This window comes from Botryllus schlosseri, chromosome 8 (assembly GCF_051294905.1).
Source record: "Botryllus schlosseri isolate E-star chromosome 8, Bs_hap1, whole genome shotgun sequence".
NCBI lineage: Eukaryota > Metazoa > Chordata > Ascidiacea > Stolidobranchia > Styelidae > Botryllus > Botryllus schlosseri.
Window position 1 is genome coordinate 7,733,302 of NC_137243.1, and position 18,168 is coordinate 7,751,469.

Genomic DNA, 18,168 nt, shown 5'->3' on the forward strand with positions numbered 1-18,168 from the left:
TTCTCGCCAGCCGTAGTTGTTACTTACGCATCTTCTGATATGTCCTCCTTTCCGGATATCAAAATATGGTAGCCATACACAATGCACCTGCTAACTCCCGTTGCACAGCATGCTCAAATGTCAGGCAAACTCAACCTTCGGCATTCCGACCACTGCATAACCCGCGAGCTTCCGAATTCCACAAACACGCCGCACAACAGCCCTGGCGACTACCTTACTGATTTTATTTCGAGCACGATAGCACACTTGGTACGCAACAGGCGAGAGAACGCCCGACGACACACGTTGGAAGCCTATCAGAATCAGACATTCGCGTTTGCCCGCCATCGTATTTGACCAGTCGCGGCTACGTTCGATCTCAACTTTTTCGTAATCAGTCGGGCGGCCTTGGACACCCGGAAATAGATCCCGAATACGCGGGACTAAACACTAGATAAAGGTAATTAACTTAGTATGATCATTTAGCGGAAATAAACAAAATAGAATTTCAGAAGTGGTTGCCCCGGGGGAGGGTGGTGTGTGTCCCGGTATCGAGAGCGGCGGGCGGGACGCCTGGGCAGCGCAGAACAATCGAAATAACTTATCAGGGCCTGCCCTAACATCCAACCACCCGCCCTCAGAGCCTGCCCGGCCGAATGCCTCGCCGTAACGGTGACTGGGATTAGGGTATCACACCGGTCCGTTGGTCTGAATAGGCTGCGGCGGTCCGGCCGCGTTAGCGTCCTGTTCTTTCCCGCCCGTTACAGACGACGACACGTCGTTCTGCTGAATGTTTTCGGCCTCTTTCGAAATTGCGATAGATTCGGGCTTGGCCGTATCGGCTAACGAGTCCTGGTCGGAAACAACCGACACGTTGGCCACCACCTGGGTTTCGGGATCAGCGCTGTCCGCCGCTTCCGCCAGTCTCTCTTCCAGGGCATCTTGGGTTGACGATACGTTGTTGCTCTCGCCACCCGACGATGAAGACACGTCTGAGCTCTGCGGGACTACCTCTTCGTCCACCGGGTCTGCGGCCCGAGACTCCTCTCCGGAACTGAAACGAGTCGGAAACACAAAGGTTACAACCGTGCGAAAATTGATTCGAGTATCGTCCCGACCCAGACCACTAGATAATTGTAGTTACTTTACTCTTTTTCTTTTCAAAGAGATTCTTGGAGGTACAGAACTTCAATATATAATTGGATAGTATATTCATATTGAAATGAACCCGAATATTTTCGGCTGACACTCGTCAGGGGCAATCGTCAGCAACCAGTAGAAAATTGGGAAGAACATTGTATATCAACAATCGTATCACAAAATATGCCACCAGCATGAAATTTCGAATGAGAGAGCGTTCAATGCACTATTCCCAGGTGGTACACGAACTCCTTCTGTTGACGGAGTTTCGGTTGGGGTATTTTGATAACAGTCGACTCCAAGGCACACAAATGGAAATGTGAACGGCCCCGCCCAATAACGCGAAATTTGTCGTCTCGATAGTTATTCGCACAAATCGGATTATCCAACAGATGTTTGCCGATGGCAGAATTTATGGCTTTTGATCGCTCAGCATAAAGCTTGAGTGGGTGAGTTAAGGGTGAGCTTTTCACTGGGCGTGATGCACATGTTCTGATAAATCTTGGCCTAGGAGTCAACCTTTATCAAAATACATCAGCCCAAGCTTTGTCAAAAGGAGTCCGTGTGCCATCTTAAAATCGTACAGTGAATGCTCTCATATTTGAGATCTCATTTCATGGTGGTGACGTCATATTTCGAGATACGATTGCTGATATACGATGTTCTTTCGAATTCTCTACCAGTTGCTGACGGTTACCCGTGACGAGTGTCAGCCGAACATATTCGGCTTCATATCCATAATCAATCTCAGCATTTTCAAATGCGTTACGAAGATATCTTTAAAAATTTCAAATCATGTCGGGAACCGCAAAATATGTCCCCGGGGGTCGCATGTTCGTGACCATTACCTTACACTCAGAGAGTAGTTCAGAATTTAGAGGCTTCGCCTTGAAAAATCACTACTATATTGCGCGAGAGCTTTCTGTGCGGCCCGCGACGGCATTTTGGAATTTCAAGTATTCAAGAATATATTCAAGTGCCACGTATCTTTTTGAGATATAAGAACGCTACAATTACTGAAATCTCAACCATCTTCACCAGCACATCACTTTTACAAGCTACCACGCGGTAGATTGTAGAAGATCAGCTATTACTTCACATGACCCGTTCATGATTCGTAACTGAAAATTGCAATTTGGTTTGGTGCGACATTTTGGTGAAATTACTAGATTTCGGATTGACTGGGTGATTAAATAAAAATGACTCGAGTTGAGTCGGGTCAAACGTTAATATCAGAGAAGGACTTGCGACTCGGAGCAGTAACTTGGTAATCCTACGGACGCAACAATCCATGAAACTGTCATGTGGAATAGTAATATATCATCAAAAGACCGTAGCTTGTGTTGCGTAGGGTATATAGCTATTTAATCAGGTCAGTATGTAAACCATTGGTATTCTTTGACCCCCACGACGTATAATTGGTTACATGCTGGGTGTTTGTTCTCTTTATCCATGTTATTATCAGTGGCGAGTAAGGCATAGTACAGCTGTAACACCAATTTATTCTTAGCTGATTGGACATTTCTATTCCAGGGGGGTTCTTAACCAGGGTCCTTAGATCATATCGGCGTACGAAGCACCACATCAGGATTGCGGAATATTTTCTTGGTCAATTTATGTAACTGGAGAATAGTCTTCGCGCTACGTGCGATTTTATGTGGATGGGTATTCTGATTTTAATATATAGATTCCATCAGAAATTGTGTTGAAAATGGACAGTGGCTACAAGAAATCTTATTGGAAGCACAAGGGGTATGATCGCTAAAAAGGTTTTAAGAAGCAATGCTATTACTACGGCTCAATAATTATGATATTTAAGTTGTTATTGATATGTTCCAATAATAATCGAAGGCAAAATCTAACGCTGAATTAATTTGACTTTGGCAATGACAGCAATAATAGCCTATAGTTATCACCACTATATCAAAACCACGATAAGGCTACACCGCTCAAAATGCTCGGATATCAGATCGATCGTAGATTTTTAGATATTCTACATTTGAGTTGGAGACCTCTGGTCTAGTCTCTATGCAATTATGCATAAGCATCTGCACATTATATCTAATAGTGACACCAGTGAAGATATTTCAGACATATGTAACTTCACCAACCTCGCAGAATCGGCTTCGCACGCTTCCGTCTCCATCCTCTGCCTCTTCACGTTGCTTTCATCGTGAGACGTGTCCATGTCGACCTGCGCTTGCCGTTCGGGCTCTTGCGAAACCGGTTCCGGTTCTGCTTCCGTGGCGTCCGAAGCTAAACTAGTCTGAGAGTCTGCCTCGGGCGGTCGCAAACTAGTCGACACGTCGTCCATGACAACGTCTTCGACAGGGTCCTGCTTCTCGGACGACGCGTCTTCAGACGAGGAGACGGCCGGGGAGTCGGTAACAGCCGTCTCGGTGCTCCTGAAATAGTACCGATTAGAAACTAACGGTCACGGAAACGTCTTAATACAAAACTTCTGCATACAATTGAATGACATATTCATATTGCTGAACCAGAATATTTTGTGCCGACACTCGTCTATGACAATAGCAACTAGCAGAGAATTCGAAATAACATTGAACAGGCTTTAAGCCGGAGATCATAAGTTAGCTTCTCTGGGAAAATGCTAATCAAACTTTCAATCCAGCGATGTGGGTTGCCACGATAAACAGTTTTTAATCAGACGATTAGCATTCTCCCGGATTAGCTAACTTTACGATCCCCACACTAAAAGTATAGAACTTCAACATCGCAACAAACAATATATTCACACCACTAAATTTATCCTGCCGACTCTCGTCAAGAGCGAACGTCAACAAATATAGTTCACCAAATTTGAAATATTCGAGCCACAACAAATTCAGCAGCATCACGTTATTGCTTGCTGAAATGCACCCAAATATTTCTGGCTGACACTCCTCAGAGAATTGGAAAGAACACCGAATATCAACAGTTGTATCACTAAGAGTAAATGTGTTGCCTATTAAAAGTAATCTAGGCAAACCGACAGTTAACCCTAATGTGCTGCATACATGAATACGTCCTGGAAAAAATGATAACACCATACCCTGGAGACAGTTGAAGCGTGACGGCCATCGGAGATCCCGCATCTAAATCATCTAAAGCGGGTTCCGCTCCCGGACTGGTCGACGAATCGGCAGCGGCTGTCAAATTTGAGATCGTATTAGCGGTAGGGTTGGGACTTCGGGATCAAATTTGAAATCCCGGGATCGGGATTTTCCCGGGATTCGCGCTTCTCAATCCCGGGATTGGAAAAGTATTGAAATACACATACAAGCTACACAATAGGGCTGTTCAAAAATAACCTTTTTTCCTGAATCTTGCTGGGTACGTTATAAAATCGTTAAGTTGCCTTAAAAAACGACGCACACCAAATTTGAATTCATTCCAACCAATATTCGCGGGTTTCGTAGAGTTTGAAAATTTTGAATTCAAAAATTTTTTTTTTCAAATTTTTCTGCCAACCCCATGCAATTGTTGGGCTGTCTTCAAAAACAATGCAAAACAAATTTGACTCAATTACAAGTAGGGTTGGGACTTCGGGATCAAATTTGAAATCCCGGGATCGGTATTTACCGGGATTTTCGCTCCTCAATCCCGGGACTCCCCGAGATTAGAAAAGTAGTACAATAGACATACAAGTTACACAAATAACATTTAGTCCTTGTGATATTGAATTGACGCAAAACATAAGAGCATCAAGAGTATCATCGTTTAGATCATGGGTCCGAAACTCCAATTTTATCGCGTGCCAATTTCGTAGTTTTTGATGACGCGGCGGGCAGAAGCATCAAATAGGGGTATAATATGTATTTCCCAGTACGCCTTTTTTGTCGGACCTTGCAGATTGGCATTCCATACACATTGTGAAAATGTAATACAATATTGTAATATTCACGGTTGCCACGAAAAAGTCATATGTTTCAATATTTTTTAAACATATTGTTGTGCTTGGCATAATTTGGCGACATAAAGGAGTTAGACAGTTAGAAACGATGCGAGACGACAAATGCATCGTGTCATCGTAAAAGCTGTCGCATTATAATTTAGCAGCTAGTGGACGTTTGATGTGTGATAGCGATTCAGGTTTTTGGAGTGGTTTCAGAATGAAATTTCAAGTACTCAAATCCGAAATCTGAAATTTTCGAGTTTAATATTGTAGAATGCTTGAAAAGTCAAAACGCCGACGTGGGCCGCAAAATCAGTTCTGGCGGGCCGCATGTTTGAGGCCACTTTTCTAGACAATCAGCCGAGTTTGTGACACTGCTTTATTACCAAAATAAGAGATATGGCGCTACATAAGCCTTGGTAGATGCTGTTCACAAATCCCGGGATTTCATTGGGACCAATCCCGGGATCGGGATTGCTTCAAATCCCGGGATCCCGGGATCGGGATTTCCCGGGGTCCCAACGCTAATTAGCGGCGCATTGTGACGCTCAAGCGAAAACTCTCTCACCGATTTGTTCTTCATTGCTCGTAGACGTGACGACAGGTCCCGAGTTATCTACAGTGCTGAAAATTGAAAGATGCACGTCAAAATTCGGAAGGCTGCCGCATCGACTTCGGCACTTGGTGTATTTGGCATTAGAAATGAAATATCTATTACTATTACAAAAGCGATACAGTGCATTACAAGATTCAGAACCTAATGTTTCACTGAATACGAGTGTGGCTTGTGGAACATGGCACTTCAGGAATTTGGCATCGCAAATGTAATAACTATTAATATAATGGAAGCGACGCAGCGATATTGAATTGATAAATTCGGAAATAAACGTTGAGCCGAGTACCAGCTTCAATTATGAGGCACCGCACCTGGGGAACTATTATTATTATGAAAGCAATACGTCAATAACGTACCTTATTAATAAATTCAAAAATAAATGTTACGCTGAATATGAGCACGACACTTTGTGAATTTGGCCTTGGAAATTTAATGTCTATAATAATTACGTAAACCATGCATAGATATTGTATTGAAAATGTTTCACCAAATATGAGCGTGAATTGGGATATACCGTCGGGGTGGAATCAAAGTAGCGCTTATGTCGCACCAGTCGAGGATTATGGTCAACTGAACGCCCAAATTCAGAACACACAAGATCCCAGATTGTGATTAAAATCATAGTTGAAGAGAATTTAACAAAGAACATTGTAAACGTTGCACATACCTATTAAAACTATCAAAATTGGCCCAGTTGTCCTCGCGGTCACTAGACGATACAACAGTCTCCTGAAAAAGTAATTTTACACGTCAACGCTGCTGAAAACGCGAAAAGTCTAGAGCTACATCTGCATAGTAATTAAATCACTGATGCCTCCGGCATGGATTGGGTTTGAACTACTACTAAGCTAGAGTGAATTCCTCACCTTAGCATCAGATCCGATATCCATTGGTTTTTCGCTAGACTTGGCTTCCTCTTCCGGGGCGATTGTGGCACGTGGACTGCTCGTCGGAGTATTTTCGTTACTGCTACTGCTCGAAGTATCGAAGCTGTCGTCGAAATTTGGCTTGCCTGGAGAGACAGCGTAGAAAGATCACAACTGTCCAATAACGGCCACATAAATATATCCCACGGTCAGAGGTGGACAAAAGTGGAGAAGTAACACCATAAATATCTTAAATGATATTTTCCAAATAAGTATAAAATTGAATAGTGTAGGCCTAGCAAATTTAGCGATCAGATCTTCAGTTGTTATCACAGAAATATCAGAAACACGGACCATGAAGAATAAGATCATCATCTCGCTATCGGAAGACGAAATTTGCACGAGTTTTTAACACCAAAAGCGAAAATTTATAACCGTAAAACACCTTGCGTGTTGTCCACCTCCATCTCCGCGTCAGGAATCTTAATCGAGTGCGACACAATCGGACTACCGACGGGGCTGCCACTGCTCCCGCTACTTCCGGTGCTGCTCCCCGAATCCGACCGATGCCTGCAATACAACACGATCGCGTCAAATCAAATAATCCCAGAATGCAATCAATAAATTACCTAACAGTGACGGTGGGCGTAGTTGATATCGTTTGAGCGCTCGAGCTGCAGTTTACGTCGTCCGCAAAGCTTATCGGCTTTTCGCTCCAGATGTCATCGTCAGCTGTGAAGCAATGCATTAATAATACAACAACACCACAAAAACAGGTCGTCAATAAAGACGCTCACGACATTGATGGTACATTGCTACATCAACATCGAATTCACATTACATGAAAAAGATGATAAATACTTGGCACGGTGTGGAGGTTGGGTTCACATTCGCCGTGTTGATAATTAAAAGGTAAATATTTGCAAATAAACCTTTGTAGGCCCAGTGTGCCTTTTTCGCTAAACAAAATTTTTCAGTAATCTCACGATATGTAATCCAAACTCGTGAATTGCAACTGCCTAGTACTAGCTACAAGCTGCATCTTCAAATATTACACCAATTATTGAGAATTCAACTTGGAAATCAACGCTTTTCTGGTTGCGAATAACAAAGTATGATAAGAGAATCTTGTGATTTTATCAACTAATTGCTCTATAATAACAAGTTTCGTCAAAGTCATATTTCATCATAACTCAAAAAATTGTAACATCCACTTTAACAATGTCACTGAGCGTACTATGATTAATGAGTAGTTGAGCAATATCTTATGCAAACCGGAGCGTCAACAGGAAAGAGAGAGACGCTTTCCAATCCTACTGCTATCGAACAAGACATTTTAAAATAGCATTCTAGAAACTTCAATCCGGATTCGCGCAATTCCAACAACCCAACTCCATTTGAGTAAGTATTCTAATTCCAACTAAAACATATGTCTTTCAACTACTAGACATATCGTCGCAGCGGAATCAAAGTAGCTCATGTCCAGTTCTCAAATTTCAAAGGTTCGTTTTTGTAACTTGAAAAAAATCAATTTTTCGAAAAAATTTTCAGTCATATCTTGGGCATGGTTAATGGTTATGTCTGTCTCAGTTTTTCAAAGTTAACCGGGGCCAATATATGGCTGAAAGAAGATGAAAACTTCACGTTTAAGGTACTTTTCTCAAAATGTGCAAAATGGACTTAAGACACTCTTCTTCCACTGCGACGATACATACAGGTATTTACATGGATTTGGTCGGGGGCTAGTTAACAAAGCCCAAGTGTAGGTTTTGGACCAAGCCGTGATATCAACATTGGTCGAATGCCACAATAACACTGAGGTGTTATTACATCTTCACATAACAATGTTTTACAAAGGTTTGTGTTACCACAAACTACAACCTCTCCGGGGTTCACACACCATCCCTATTAAACACGATGTCATAACCATATTCTCCCATAATTGACACGGCACTCAAGCCATCAAGTCAACATAACTTAGTAGTTATTTAACGTCCATTCAATTCTAAGGGTTCACATACATACCCACACAAAAAACAATAAAAAATTGTCGAGTATGCTCTCGACAGTCTTCAACTGTAAGATCTCATTAACGACAAACAGCAAAGAAATCGAGACTCACGCATATCTTCATTATCATCCGCCTCTTCAAAATGATCGTCAAGATGCGCGACGCGCGCTTTACACACGGCCTCAAACAGTTGCGTTGAACTCTGCAACGGATCACAACTTCATCAGTACAAACGACACGGAACGCAACTAGCAAGGTCTCACCATGGAAGTGTCACCTTTGATATCAAAATCAATCGTCTCAATCTTATCAAACCTGCAAGAAAGAATATCAACACTATAACAAAACAACCAATTCTCTACAATAACAAGGAATTATGCAACATACATAAGGAGCCACCAGATTTTACTTGATACATTCAATTCAGTGACAAATTTTTAGCTATTGCGAAGATATGAAGTGAGAATATTCAGTTACAAAACTCGTATACTCGATTCACTGCCGCTAACACAATACACACAATAAGCGAGCAAGAAAACAACATCTCACTTGATATTATCGTCCGGTTCTGCAAAGTCGTCGTCCGTGAATCCAAACTGATCAATAAAATTGCAAGTCATTTGCTGAAGTTGATAATCAGTGTAGGCCTGACACGGAACACAATGCAAAGTTTCCTTTAACAAACTGGCTCGGAGATCGGAAAAACCCAATCACAGAAAAGAGGCACCCAAAGGCGAAACATGCTCAGTTTCCCCCCACCAAATCAGTTCTATGCGAGGCACCGGCCTAACCCATCTTCAACGTGTATTTCGTGGTTGGAAACTTTGCATGCTGCCCCATGCACAAGACACACACCAATTGCGACTACAGATCAATAAATAACTCAAAACAAATGATACTACCACAAACGCACACTATAGACAAATATGTGCCTACCAAACCAATTTAGGTAATAGAATAGAGGATTTCAAAACATCAGAACAGATGTGGTAAGTTACTCAACCAAGAATCACATAAGACACATTCTGAAATTATTAAAGCAAATATTTGTTCAAATGAACAAGTCCGTAGAATAAACATAGTAGTACTTGACACTATGTGATCAAAGTTAAAAACTTGACAGGGTAGAAGAATGAGTATTTTACAGTCAACCAGTGCCCAAAACAGGAAGTGAACCGGCTTATGATGGCAAACAAGCCCTCAAAACGGACTAAATTCAAATCTCCACACCGAAGGGTAGGAACAGACACACAAAGTCAGCACCAGTCCTCACCTGCTGTAGCGAACTGTCTGTGTTGAAAGGAACATCGCGAAAGTCGTCCGTGTCGTCGTCGGACGAGAAATGCATCGGATTGTGTCCGCCTAACTCCCGGGAATTTCTTTCGTTGATATCGGACAGGGTTTCCGCAATAAACTTCTGCCACCTGCCCTGGTCCTCCTCCGCCATTTCTAAGTAATGCATTAGATAATTTCACACCCAATTCAACAGTCGTGTAACCAAATGGATCGTCTGGTATCAAGCATTGTGTAAGTAAAGGCCTCAGTGCTCTCAAAACTCCAGACAAATTTGCAGGTGTAGAGTCGTCAATACAATGATATGGTACGAATATTATATCGTTTATCAATAGGACGAACGGGTCACATCCTGTATCACACACCAGTGAGACGCAATCACAATCCAACGTTCCCCAGTAGTATTAGAGACACGTAATTAGGTCGCACAAGGGAAAACCAATCCAAACATCATTAGAACTTACGTCAACCTATTACATTCCGATCGGAAAAATCAATGCAAACATAACCAAGCATGCTGATGAAACACGACATTGATTTTACAAGTCAAGCTCAAGTTAGCAGCTAGCAGCAAGCATACACAATCTATACCAGTAGATAACCAGACAATCAAGATGCAAATAGCGTTTCAACATCTTTTGCGTAATGAGTAGCCGATACAATGTAAAGGCGTACCCAATACGTATCGACCGTTAGAGTAAACATCCCTGATCCCTATCATACAAGCTGCGCAAGCTTGTCCTACAGACAATTCTAAAATATACAAATATCCAGCCTTCGTAAATCGCAACTCACCGCCCACAAATCGTTTCAAGCGTTCACAGTTCGTTCCCTTCTCCAAACCATCCACTATGTAATTGGTCATTAGAGTGAGGTGTCCCATGTTGCCTTTCCTGTGCCCGCCGTCCGTATTCTCATGTCTGTAATTGTCGTCCCAAGCGTCCATTATCCGTTGAATAATCCGGCAATCTTCGAACAGCTGAAGAAAATTCGTACTCCAGGTCATAATAGTAAACAAACGCGTAAATCCTACGAGCAGTGTCGGTATCATAACGGGAAGTATCAGATTAGGGAAGGGTTAAATGGCTGCTGCTTCCTACTTTTTGATCGAGCTGTTTACGGCCCGCCATCGCAGTCTCATTAACGACACTGCAGAATTTGATGGTCATCATCGTGTGTTGAACTCAACAAACATGCCAGTGGCTGAGTAACCCATACAAACACATCAAATACATCATGATTCTCCCTCCTATCTATATTAAGCGGCGAGTTCTAGAAATGTTGAAGTTCCAGGCCAATAAAACTCAATAAATCACATCTAGGGGCTGGGCGCAAAGATTCAAGTACATGAATCAAGTGTTAATCCTAATGATTCGAGACGAGTAGTAGATAATTCTTTACAGTCCTGAAATCATATGCTCCTTATAAACTTATCTACAAAAATTATTGTTTCTACAGTATTTCCAGTGCGTAAGCATTGAAACCTTGATAGGTCGTATCGCAGCATACGAAACACGCACTATAAAGCTACAAATGTTAATGGAACCGGCATATCTGTAGTGTGAAGTCATAATCAACCCGCAGGATTGTCACAAAGTGCAATGAAATAAACTTACTCAAACTAAAACCAAATTATAATTGTTTGGTGTAGAACCGGCACTATAGCATATTCTTTGTAGTGGTATAAACAGTGTATAGTTGAACTTTACACATCATTGCTCTTAGGATTATAAACGCCGCATAAAAGGTACATATTTGAACTTTCCGCTTCTTTTATACTGTTACGGCGTCGTAAAGAGTGATACTCGAATCCCGACTCAAAGCCTAATACTCAGCCATACCAGCCCTACTCAAAACAGATATCAATTTGACGTAATATGTGGTAGACAAAAGTAACAGAAGTCTACAATATGGTACTTACATGAGCTAGAAGAGGGGCAACCTGCCTTGGATTTTCTAGCTCTTCCTCATCTTGTTTTGGAGAGTCGGGCGTTTCATTCCCTTCGCCCTCTGTAAAGCAAAGCATGTCAGGTTGTTCGAACCCGGTCAAGTGATTTGGCGGCGACAGACCTTTCGGAGAACTCGACTTTGGCGTAACAGAATCAGGCACATTTGCCGCGTTGGTCAGAACGGTCTGAATACAGCTTGCGACTTGCGTATGAAGAAAATTATTATATTCGTATTTAAAAAATAGATCCTGAACAACAACCAAAAATAAAGTGAACGATTGATAATGTGCAGGATATATCAAAGGTCTTACCAGAAGCACGTTAAATATTTTAAGGTCGGCCAGTTGACTATTGATATTATGAGTGTTGGTCACGAGAATGGCGGACAAGAATTTACCGATGTGAAGACGAGTATTACCCAGAGGTGGATCCAGCTCCCCAAAAGAACACATTAATACGTCCCTCTGCAATATAAAGCATACGTGTTTTCAAACTACATGAACAGGACACCACATCCACATTGCCGTGTAAATCTTCATAGCTTTTTTTGGCCACAAGTATAAGTACTGAACACTTAATGAATGTAACAACCAAATGTAATCCGTCAGCAGTAGTCAGAGCCTTGTGCCGCACTCTCTATTGACATATAGACTTTGAAGTACCAAAATAGAACATGATGGACAATGTAAACACCCAAACGATCAATGGCCTACAAAAGTTGCATCATACTTCATGTATTTTGTGCGTACTTTCAATGTTGAAACAGTTTTTGAGGTCAATAAATGCATTCTCAGAGAGTCTACAGTTGAGCGCAATCAAACAGTTACAGTTCAATCGAGAACCATTACGGCATTGAACAACGAACTTCGAAGCATCCACCCATGAAATCTGGGATGTAGATCAAGATGATTAGCCCGTAGCCATCAAATACCTGAGTTATGACATCCACTTCAATTACTAAAATAGTAGTTTACATTCACAGGTAAGGCAGTCAGTTGACCGGGAATGGTAAGCCGAACATACCTAAGTATTCAATGAATGGCCTAAATCACTATCTACACACGCCTTTCTATTGTTGACACAACAATTTAAGAAGAATGTGATACCGAAAGGACAACAGCAGGGCTAGAACCAACCGGCGAACAACGCAATTTGAATGAAAAGACAGATATACAAACATACCTTGGGTGGATCAACCAGTAATTTATGAAAATCTCCCAAACGCCCGTTGACAGCATGCAGAGTCCTGGAAACACCCCTCGCAAGCCTTTCTACGTCGAGCTGTGTTAATTCAGGGACAGCCTCCGGGAAACTGACAAGGAACGTGTTACAATGATACAATCCGAACAGAAAGGGGTTGATAGGAATCTTACCCAAATGGTGCCGGCCTCCTAATTTCAAGTAAGGCTAGTAAAACGCTGATACCGTTCACAATCACAGATTCGACAAGCTCCCCGTCAAACATGTGCTGAAGTAGTAGTGATACCGTTTCTTCCCTACAGAAAAGAGATCATAAGTAATGCAATCATTTTCTTGCTGCCTTATTAATGGTAATATGTTTTAAACAATATATCAGACAATAACTTCTTCGATCAAAATAACGCAGTTGACCAACAAATTGCAACCGCAAAAGGTTCAATTCAGTGCAAACACGCTTACATAAACCAAACATAAAATGAAAGCATCAAGAAACAGAATAATTTTATTGAAAAGGTATCAAACACACGAGGTGTAGACCGTAGAGTTAGATGAAAGTGAAACCTCAACAAACGAAACCTTTTGAACATTGCCCAGAACCGAGTCGCAAACGGTTTCCCTGACTATAGAGTTTCAGTCACATAAAACGACTACGCAATTCAAATCAGTCAACAGGAAGTGATGTACTGTTGAGACCTTTACTTAGATACACTCGACAGAATAACTTGAGACAAACCTTTCCAGAGAATTTAACAACGGGTCGTCCTGGGCAGACTCTTGCATGGTGTACATATGCTCACGGCTCAGCCTGATCAAATCACACAGGGACTGAGCGCTATTGCAGTGTAGCTCTTCGCTGTAAGCGGGATCAATCAATCCTATTAGCCGTTGTACCAAATTATTTTCATTCAACCACTGAAAAGTATAAGAGTCACAAAATGATAGATAACAGAACATCGTCATTTCAATGCTCACATTCAAAACTTGACATCTTAGATCCACCGCTTCGACGCAAGTCACCATTCGCAACAGCAGGTCCATTATCGCAGACGTACCAAGATGTTTCAAGACCGACGCAAGGAAATCGTCTTGTGATTTTATATATTCAATTGTCTGCCAAAATACTATACGGTGATTAATGGTGACTGCACAATAAATTAATTGAACTTACAGGACCAGGTTTCCTTGACAAGAGTATACCGACAACCTTTGAGAAAAAACTAGCAAGAAGGGAATTTGTGGGTGGATCGCTATCCAAAAATGCAAATAATTTCTTTCGTACTACCTGAAATAGAATTGCAAATCAAGTCATATGACATCATCGGAATTTCACAGCCGTGATTTCATTACCTCCGAATCGAGGACATCGTTGATTTGTGACACATCAGCTGTGAGTATCTCACACGCCAGGCTTGGAAACTTGTACTTCACTGAATCGTTTTCATCGTCTGGTGGCTCCAAGGTAACCATATCGACTAAATCTTCAATATGCTCGGCCTTGCATAGACTGAAAAGAAGGGCACTATGAGTGGCCACTGAAGTTAGAATTTTATCAACAATAAAGTTTGGAAGTAAATCGTATAACTATGAAAAACTTTATAAAACTTGATTACAAACACATTTATGCATCAGTAGCAGTTCAACATCCACGATTTTGACATAGTATGTACGGTTAGCTGACAAAAAGGTTCCATTAAAAATTTATAATCATATTTCTTTCCTTGTATCACATCCACACATACTTGTAAACAAATATGTTGCATAATTACTCTTCTCTTTGCAATGGGATAGGTTATAGTTGGAAGTTCAATTCGTGACTTCATCAAAAGATAGTCCGCAAATTTGTATTTCATGATGATTATAGCATCCAGGATGCAGTAATAGTAAAACATTGTTTCGGTCTAATAACTAATTTGAAAGCATGCTTTTCAATCTTCAAGTTACAATCCAATTTGAGCTATATAGATCGGGAAATGTACACAATCTGATAACAATATTTCATATGAAGTGTCGATTCGCGAGAGTACCCCACAAAACAAGGTATATAAGTAGCCGATAAATATAGTGGATTTAGCTAATGGTGCTTTAAAATCAGTAACAATGGTTTTCTTATAAACTGCATTCATGGAATTTGATAATATCTAGTAAAGTTATATAATTTTGCAGACGGAGAAGGGCGGGGTGGTAAATTGTCAAACATAATGTAATAGCGTAACAGCATCAAAGCAACGTACACCTTTATAATCAAATCGAGTCATTTCATCCGTATAAATTATGACATTTCCAGACCATACCATGCAAGGTTCATGACCATGCAAGCCGGGAATCAGCAAAAGCACTTATGATGAATATCATGATATAGATATAAAATAATCTCACAATTCAATGAGCTTTGGATTTTGTCCTTTACATTCTTGAAGCATTTCTTCATCTGCAAGAAGTTCCCGTAATGTCAAGCCTTCTTTATCGAGAAGGTTGTCAATATTTGATGACGGAGCAAATTTCCAAAACATATTTCACAGTTAGATCTGCCAGAATGTTACAGTATATCAGAGTTACCTCCAAACATTGTCTATAAAAATTCCAAGTTAAACACATTGAACAGTAACCATGTAAATAAGAGTTGATGTGCAACAAATTTCTCAAGGAATGAATAGGCTACTTATACACAAAAAATAGACGGAAGTAATCATATAAAGGAAGTGGAAGCACATGCGATAATGTAACTCTTCACAGCAAGTAAAACTACAATACGATCTCAATATTCCTTGTGTAAGTGTTGGAAAGCTGAGTCTACACAGCACTTCATTGGCGAAAAATGCATGCTGTATGATAAGTTCAGTTCAGTTATACCACATTAATGTTAATTTGCAATTGGCCATGTTATCCTGACAATATCGAGCATTACAGTATAGGCCTAGAATAAATAATTACAATGATTGAACCGAAACTACAGTGCAGAACAGCAGTTAATGTCAGGTGCCAAACGCTGCGGATATTTTTCAGATTAGACAAAAAATCGACTTGAACTGGTATCCTGATGGTATAATCTATGCATATTGGTTATGAATTCAGCATTTTCATTGAGTCCAATTACCGGTACTGGCAGTACAGATATAACATCCTATTATACTGTAATATGGTATACCGTAAGCAACTAATCGGGTTCATTAATTGCTAGAAGATCGGATTTGTTCAACGCCCTCTCTCACAACAGCTATCTCATAGAAATATAAAATCAGCAACTAGATTTATTGTGGCTTATGTAAGAGCTGGACGCTACATATCCCATTAGACGCCGTATCTTCACGCCTCATATCGGACACGATAACAGATGCCGCTTCCAAATGCACGGCTTGCAGGAAAGGTATTCGAAATGATGAAATGAATTGATACCGGTATTGGAAACATTTTTAGCTGAAGAAATGAAATAGGCAATAAAAAATTGCTAATGCGATTTAGGGCGAGCTATGTCGTATTATTCGTGTCATCCAGCTTGACATTTCGGAATTCACCGCCAACGACGTACGCAGAATGCTAACAGGTCCCGGATGTGACGTATTTTCCCACAATTCAAGGCTAAAACGACGTTTTCGACTGCGTTGAGACTACTACGCGGGTTACTGATAATAATAATCGCAAAGCTTTCTCAAAAAGCTCTTTTCGACGCATTTTTATGGCAATAAATTTAAAAGTTTCGTATTTGAATTCTGCTGCCTCCTGCTGCCTAATCACAAATCCTGAATTGGGACATGTATGTTTAGCAATTGAAGACATCTGGGTGGTGATATCGAAACACCCAACCACGGGCCTGGGGTTGCCGGCCCTTGATCGATAGAGTATGAGATATTACAACGGAGCATTTTTGAGATTTTCCAAATTTTGGACAGCCCTACTGCTTATCAAACCACTTCAATATATAAACCAGATCCTGCCACCATCACTGCCGTTTGTTATGTATTTTGGTTCGATGAAAATAAAGACTCTCTCTCTCTGCAAGGTTAAGACCTGTAGCTACAATGAGAGGTGGTCAGTAACGAAGTACTTTTACTTTTTCGAAGTACTCGAGTAGTTTCCCTCTACTTCTGGTACTTACTCAAGTATATCTGATTGTTGCTACTTCTACTTCTACTTCGTAATATTTTGTGAGCTACTTACTTACTTTTCGCTATTTTCAGTTTGCCAAGTAGAAGTAGTTTAATCCGCCAATAAGAAAGAGAACCTAAGGAATTTCGGAGCTGTTTTCATGTATAGTAGGCCTACCAACATTGAATTTTCATAAAATTCATGCAATGCCCGGATTTTTCGTTGCGCTTCGCGAACAGTAGATATGGAGTGACAAATATCTATAACGAAAGTATAGCTGAGTATAATTTAGATGCCGCGTTTCGTGGTTCCGTTCACACCGCACTGTCGCCTATATCAAACATTTCATCACAGCATATATACCCTCCCCATAACGTTTGAAACTACCGTTGCACAATCTAGCAATTATAGCTATCATACTTAGCAGCCCAGCCCATGACGTGTTCTAATCTGGAAAAGTAGACTTGGAGGACTTCTTTTAACGTTTCCGCTTTTTAGAAGTAGCATTTGTATTTTTTTTCAATTACGATGAGTATCATACGTTGAGTTCTAATTATATAATTTCAGTTCTTTTGTCTGGAGCACATATGTTGAAGTATAAAAGCAAGTGTAATGATGCATTATATGTTCCCAAAATAAAGCTATTCACTATTCGGCATTTTTACGATCTGCCAAATTTTTAATTAACGTATACTAATTGCGCAAAGTGTTAAAGCCGTATCCGACACCACTATTCCGTATTGCTCTCTGACTGAAATAGGCGCCATGCCATGATATTCTCTAAATACGGGGTGTTCAAGTAAACAAAGGATTAGTATCGCATTTCCATATCAATACTATCATTTACATCTCATGATGTGAACGACTGCTTATTCTGTCATTGACATCTCCTGAGATGCATCAACGAATCAAGCTCTCTACACCTTCCGCAGCTCCATTTGCAGCTTTCGACAGTTAATGCGAACGAATTACGATCGTTTTCACAACTACTTACTTACTTGAGTAGATTTAAAGTCATTCAATTCTACTTCTACTTCAAGTAATTTTAGGTTGCGTATTTAGGAAGTACTTCTACTAGTACTTGAGTAGATTTTTTCATTGCTACTTCTACTTCTACTTGAGTAGCTTTCGTGACG

The 18,168-nt window shown here is 40.8% G+C and overlaps 1 protein-coding gene and 1 non-coding gene across 3 annotated transcripts; both read right to left on the reverse strand.

The window, feature by feature from the left end:
• Nucleotides 1–205: 205 nt before the first annotated feature.
• On the reverse strand, nt 206–16,475 carry LOC145444082 (serine/threonine-protein phosphatase 6 regulatory subunit 3-A-like). Of its 2 annotated transcripts, none has more exons than XM_080322003.1 (23): nt 15,326–16,475; nt 14,297–14,453; nt 14,118–14,231; nt 13,922–14,059; nt 13,683–13,861; nt 13,123–13,245; nt 12,932–13,061; nt 12,061–12,213; nt 11,871–11,997; nt 11,722–11,810; nt 10,596–10,779; nt 9,781–9,956; nt 9,057–9,103; nt 8,771–8,822; nt 8,619–8,709; nt 7,126–7,228; nt 6,942–7,066; nt 6,497–6,651; nt 6,298–6,359; nt 5,583–5,638; nt 4,172–4,268; nt 3,231–3,524; nt 206–1,033 (listed from the first exon to the last, which is right to left on the reverse strand). In XM_080322003.1, exons 1-23 carry the CDS (start codon nt 15,457–15,459, stop codon nt 670–672), a joined length of 3,150 nt encoding a protein of 1,049 aa, XP_080178129.1. In that variant the 5' UTR covers nt 15,460–16,475; the 3' UTR covers nt 206–669. The 2 variants fall into 2 exon arrangements, with proteins under 2 accessions (XP_080178129.1, XP_080178128.1); XM_080322002.1 differs by having other exon boundaries at nt 9,057–9,154.
• Nucleotides 6,804–6,876, reverse strand: LOC145445657 (small nucleolar RNA SNORD18). The gene has a single exon (XR_013917102.1). It is a non-coding gene; the product is annotated as a small nucleolar RNA SNORD18 (small nucleolar RNA).
• Nucleotides 16,476–18,168: the final 1,693 nt, after the last annotated feature.

Coding starts and splice junctions, on each gene's coding strand:
- LOC145444082 (XM_080322002.1), bottom strand. CDS start 15,459: ATGTTTTGGAAATTTGCTCCGTCATCAAATATTGACAACCTTCTCGAT. Junction 13,862..13,921: donor TAAGATGTCAAGTTTTGAAT/GTGAGCATTGAA, acceptor TATACTTTTCAG/TGGTTGAATGAAAATAATTT. Junction 12,214..12,931: donor TACTGGTTGATCCACCCAAG/GTATGTTTGTAT, acceptor TTTATATTGCAG/AGGGACGTATTAATGTGTTC.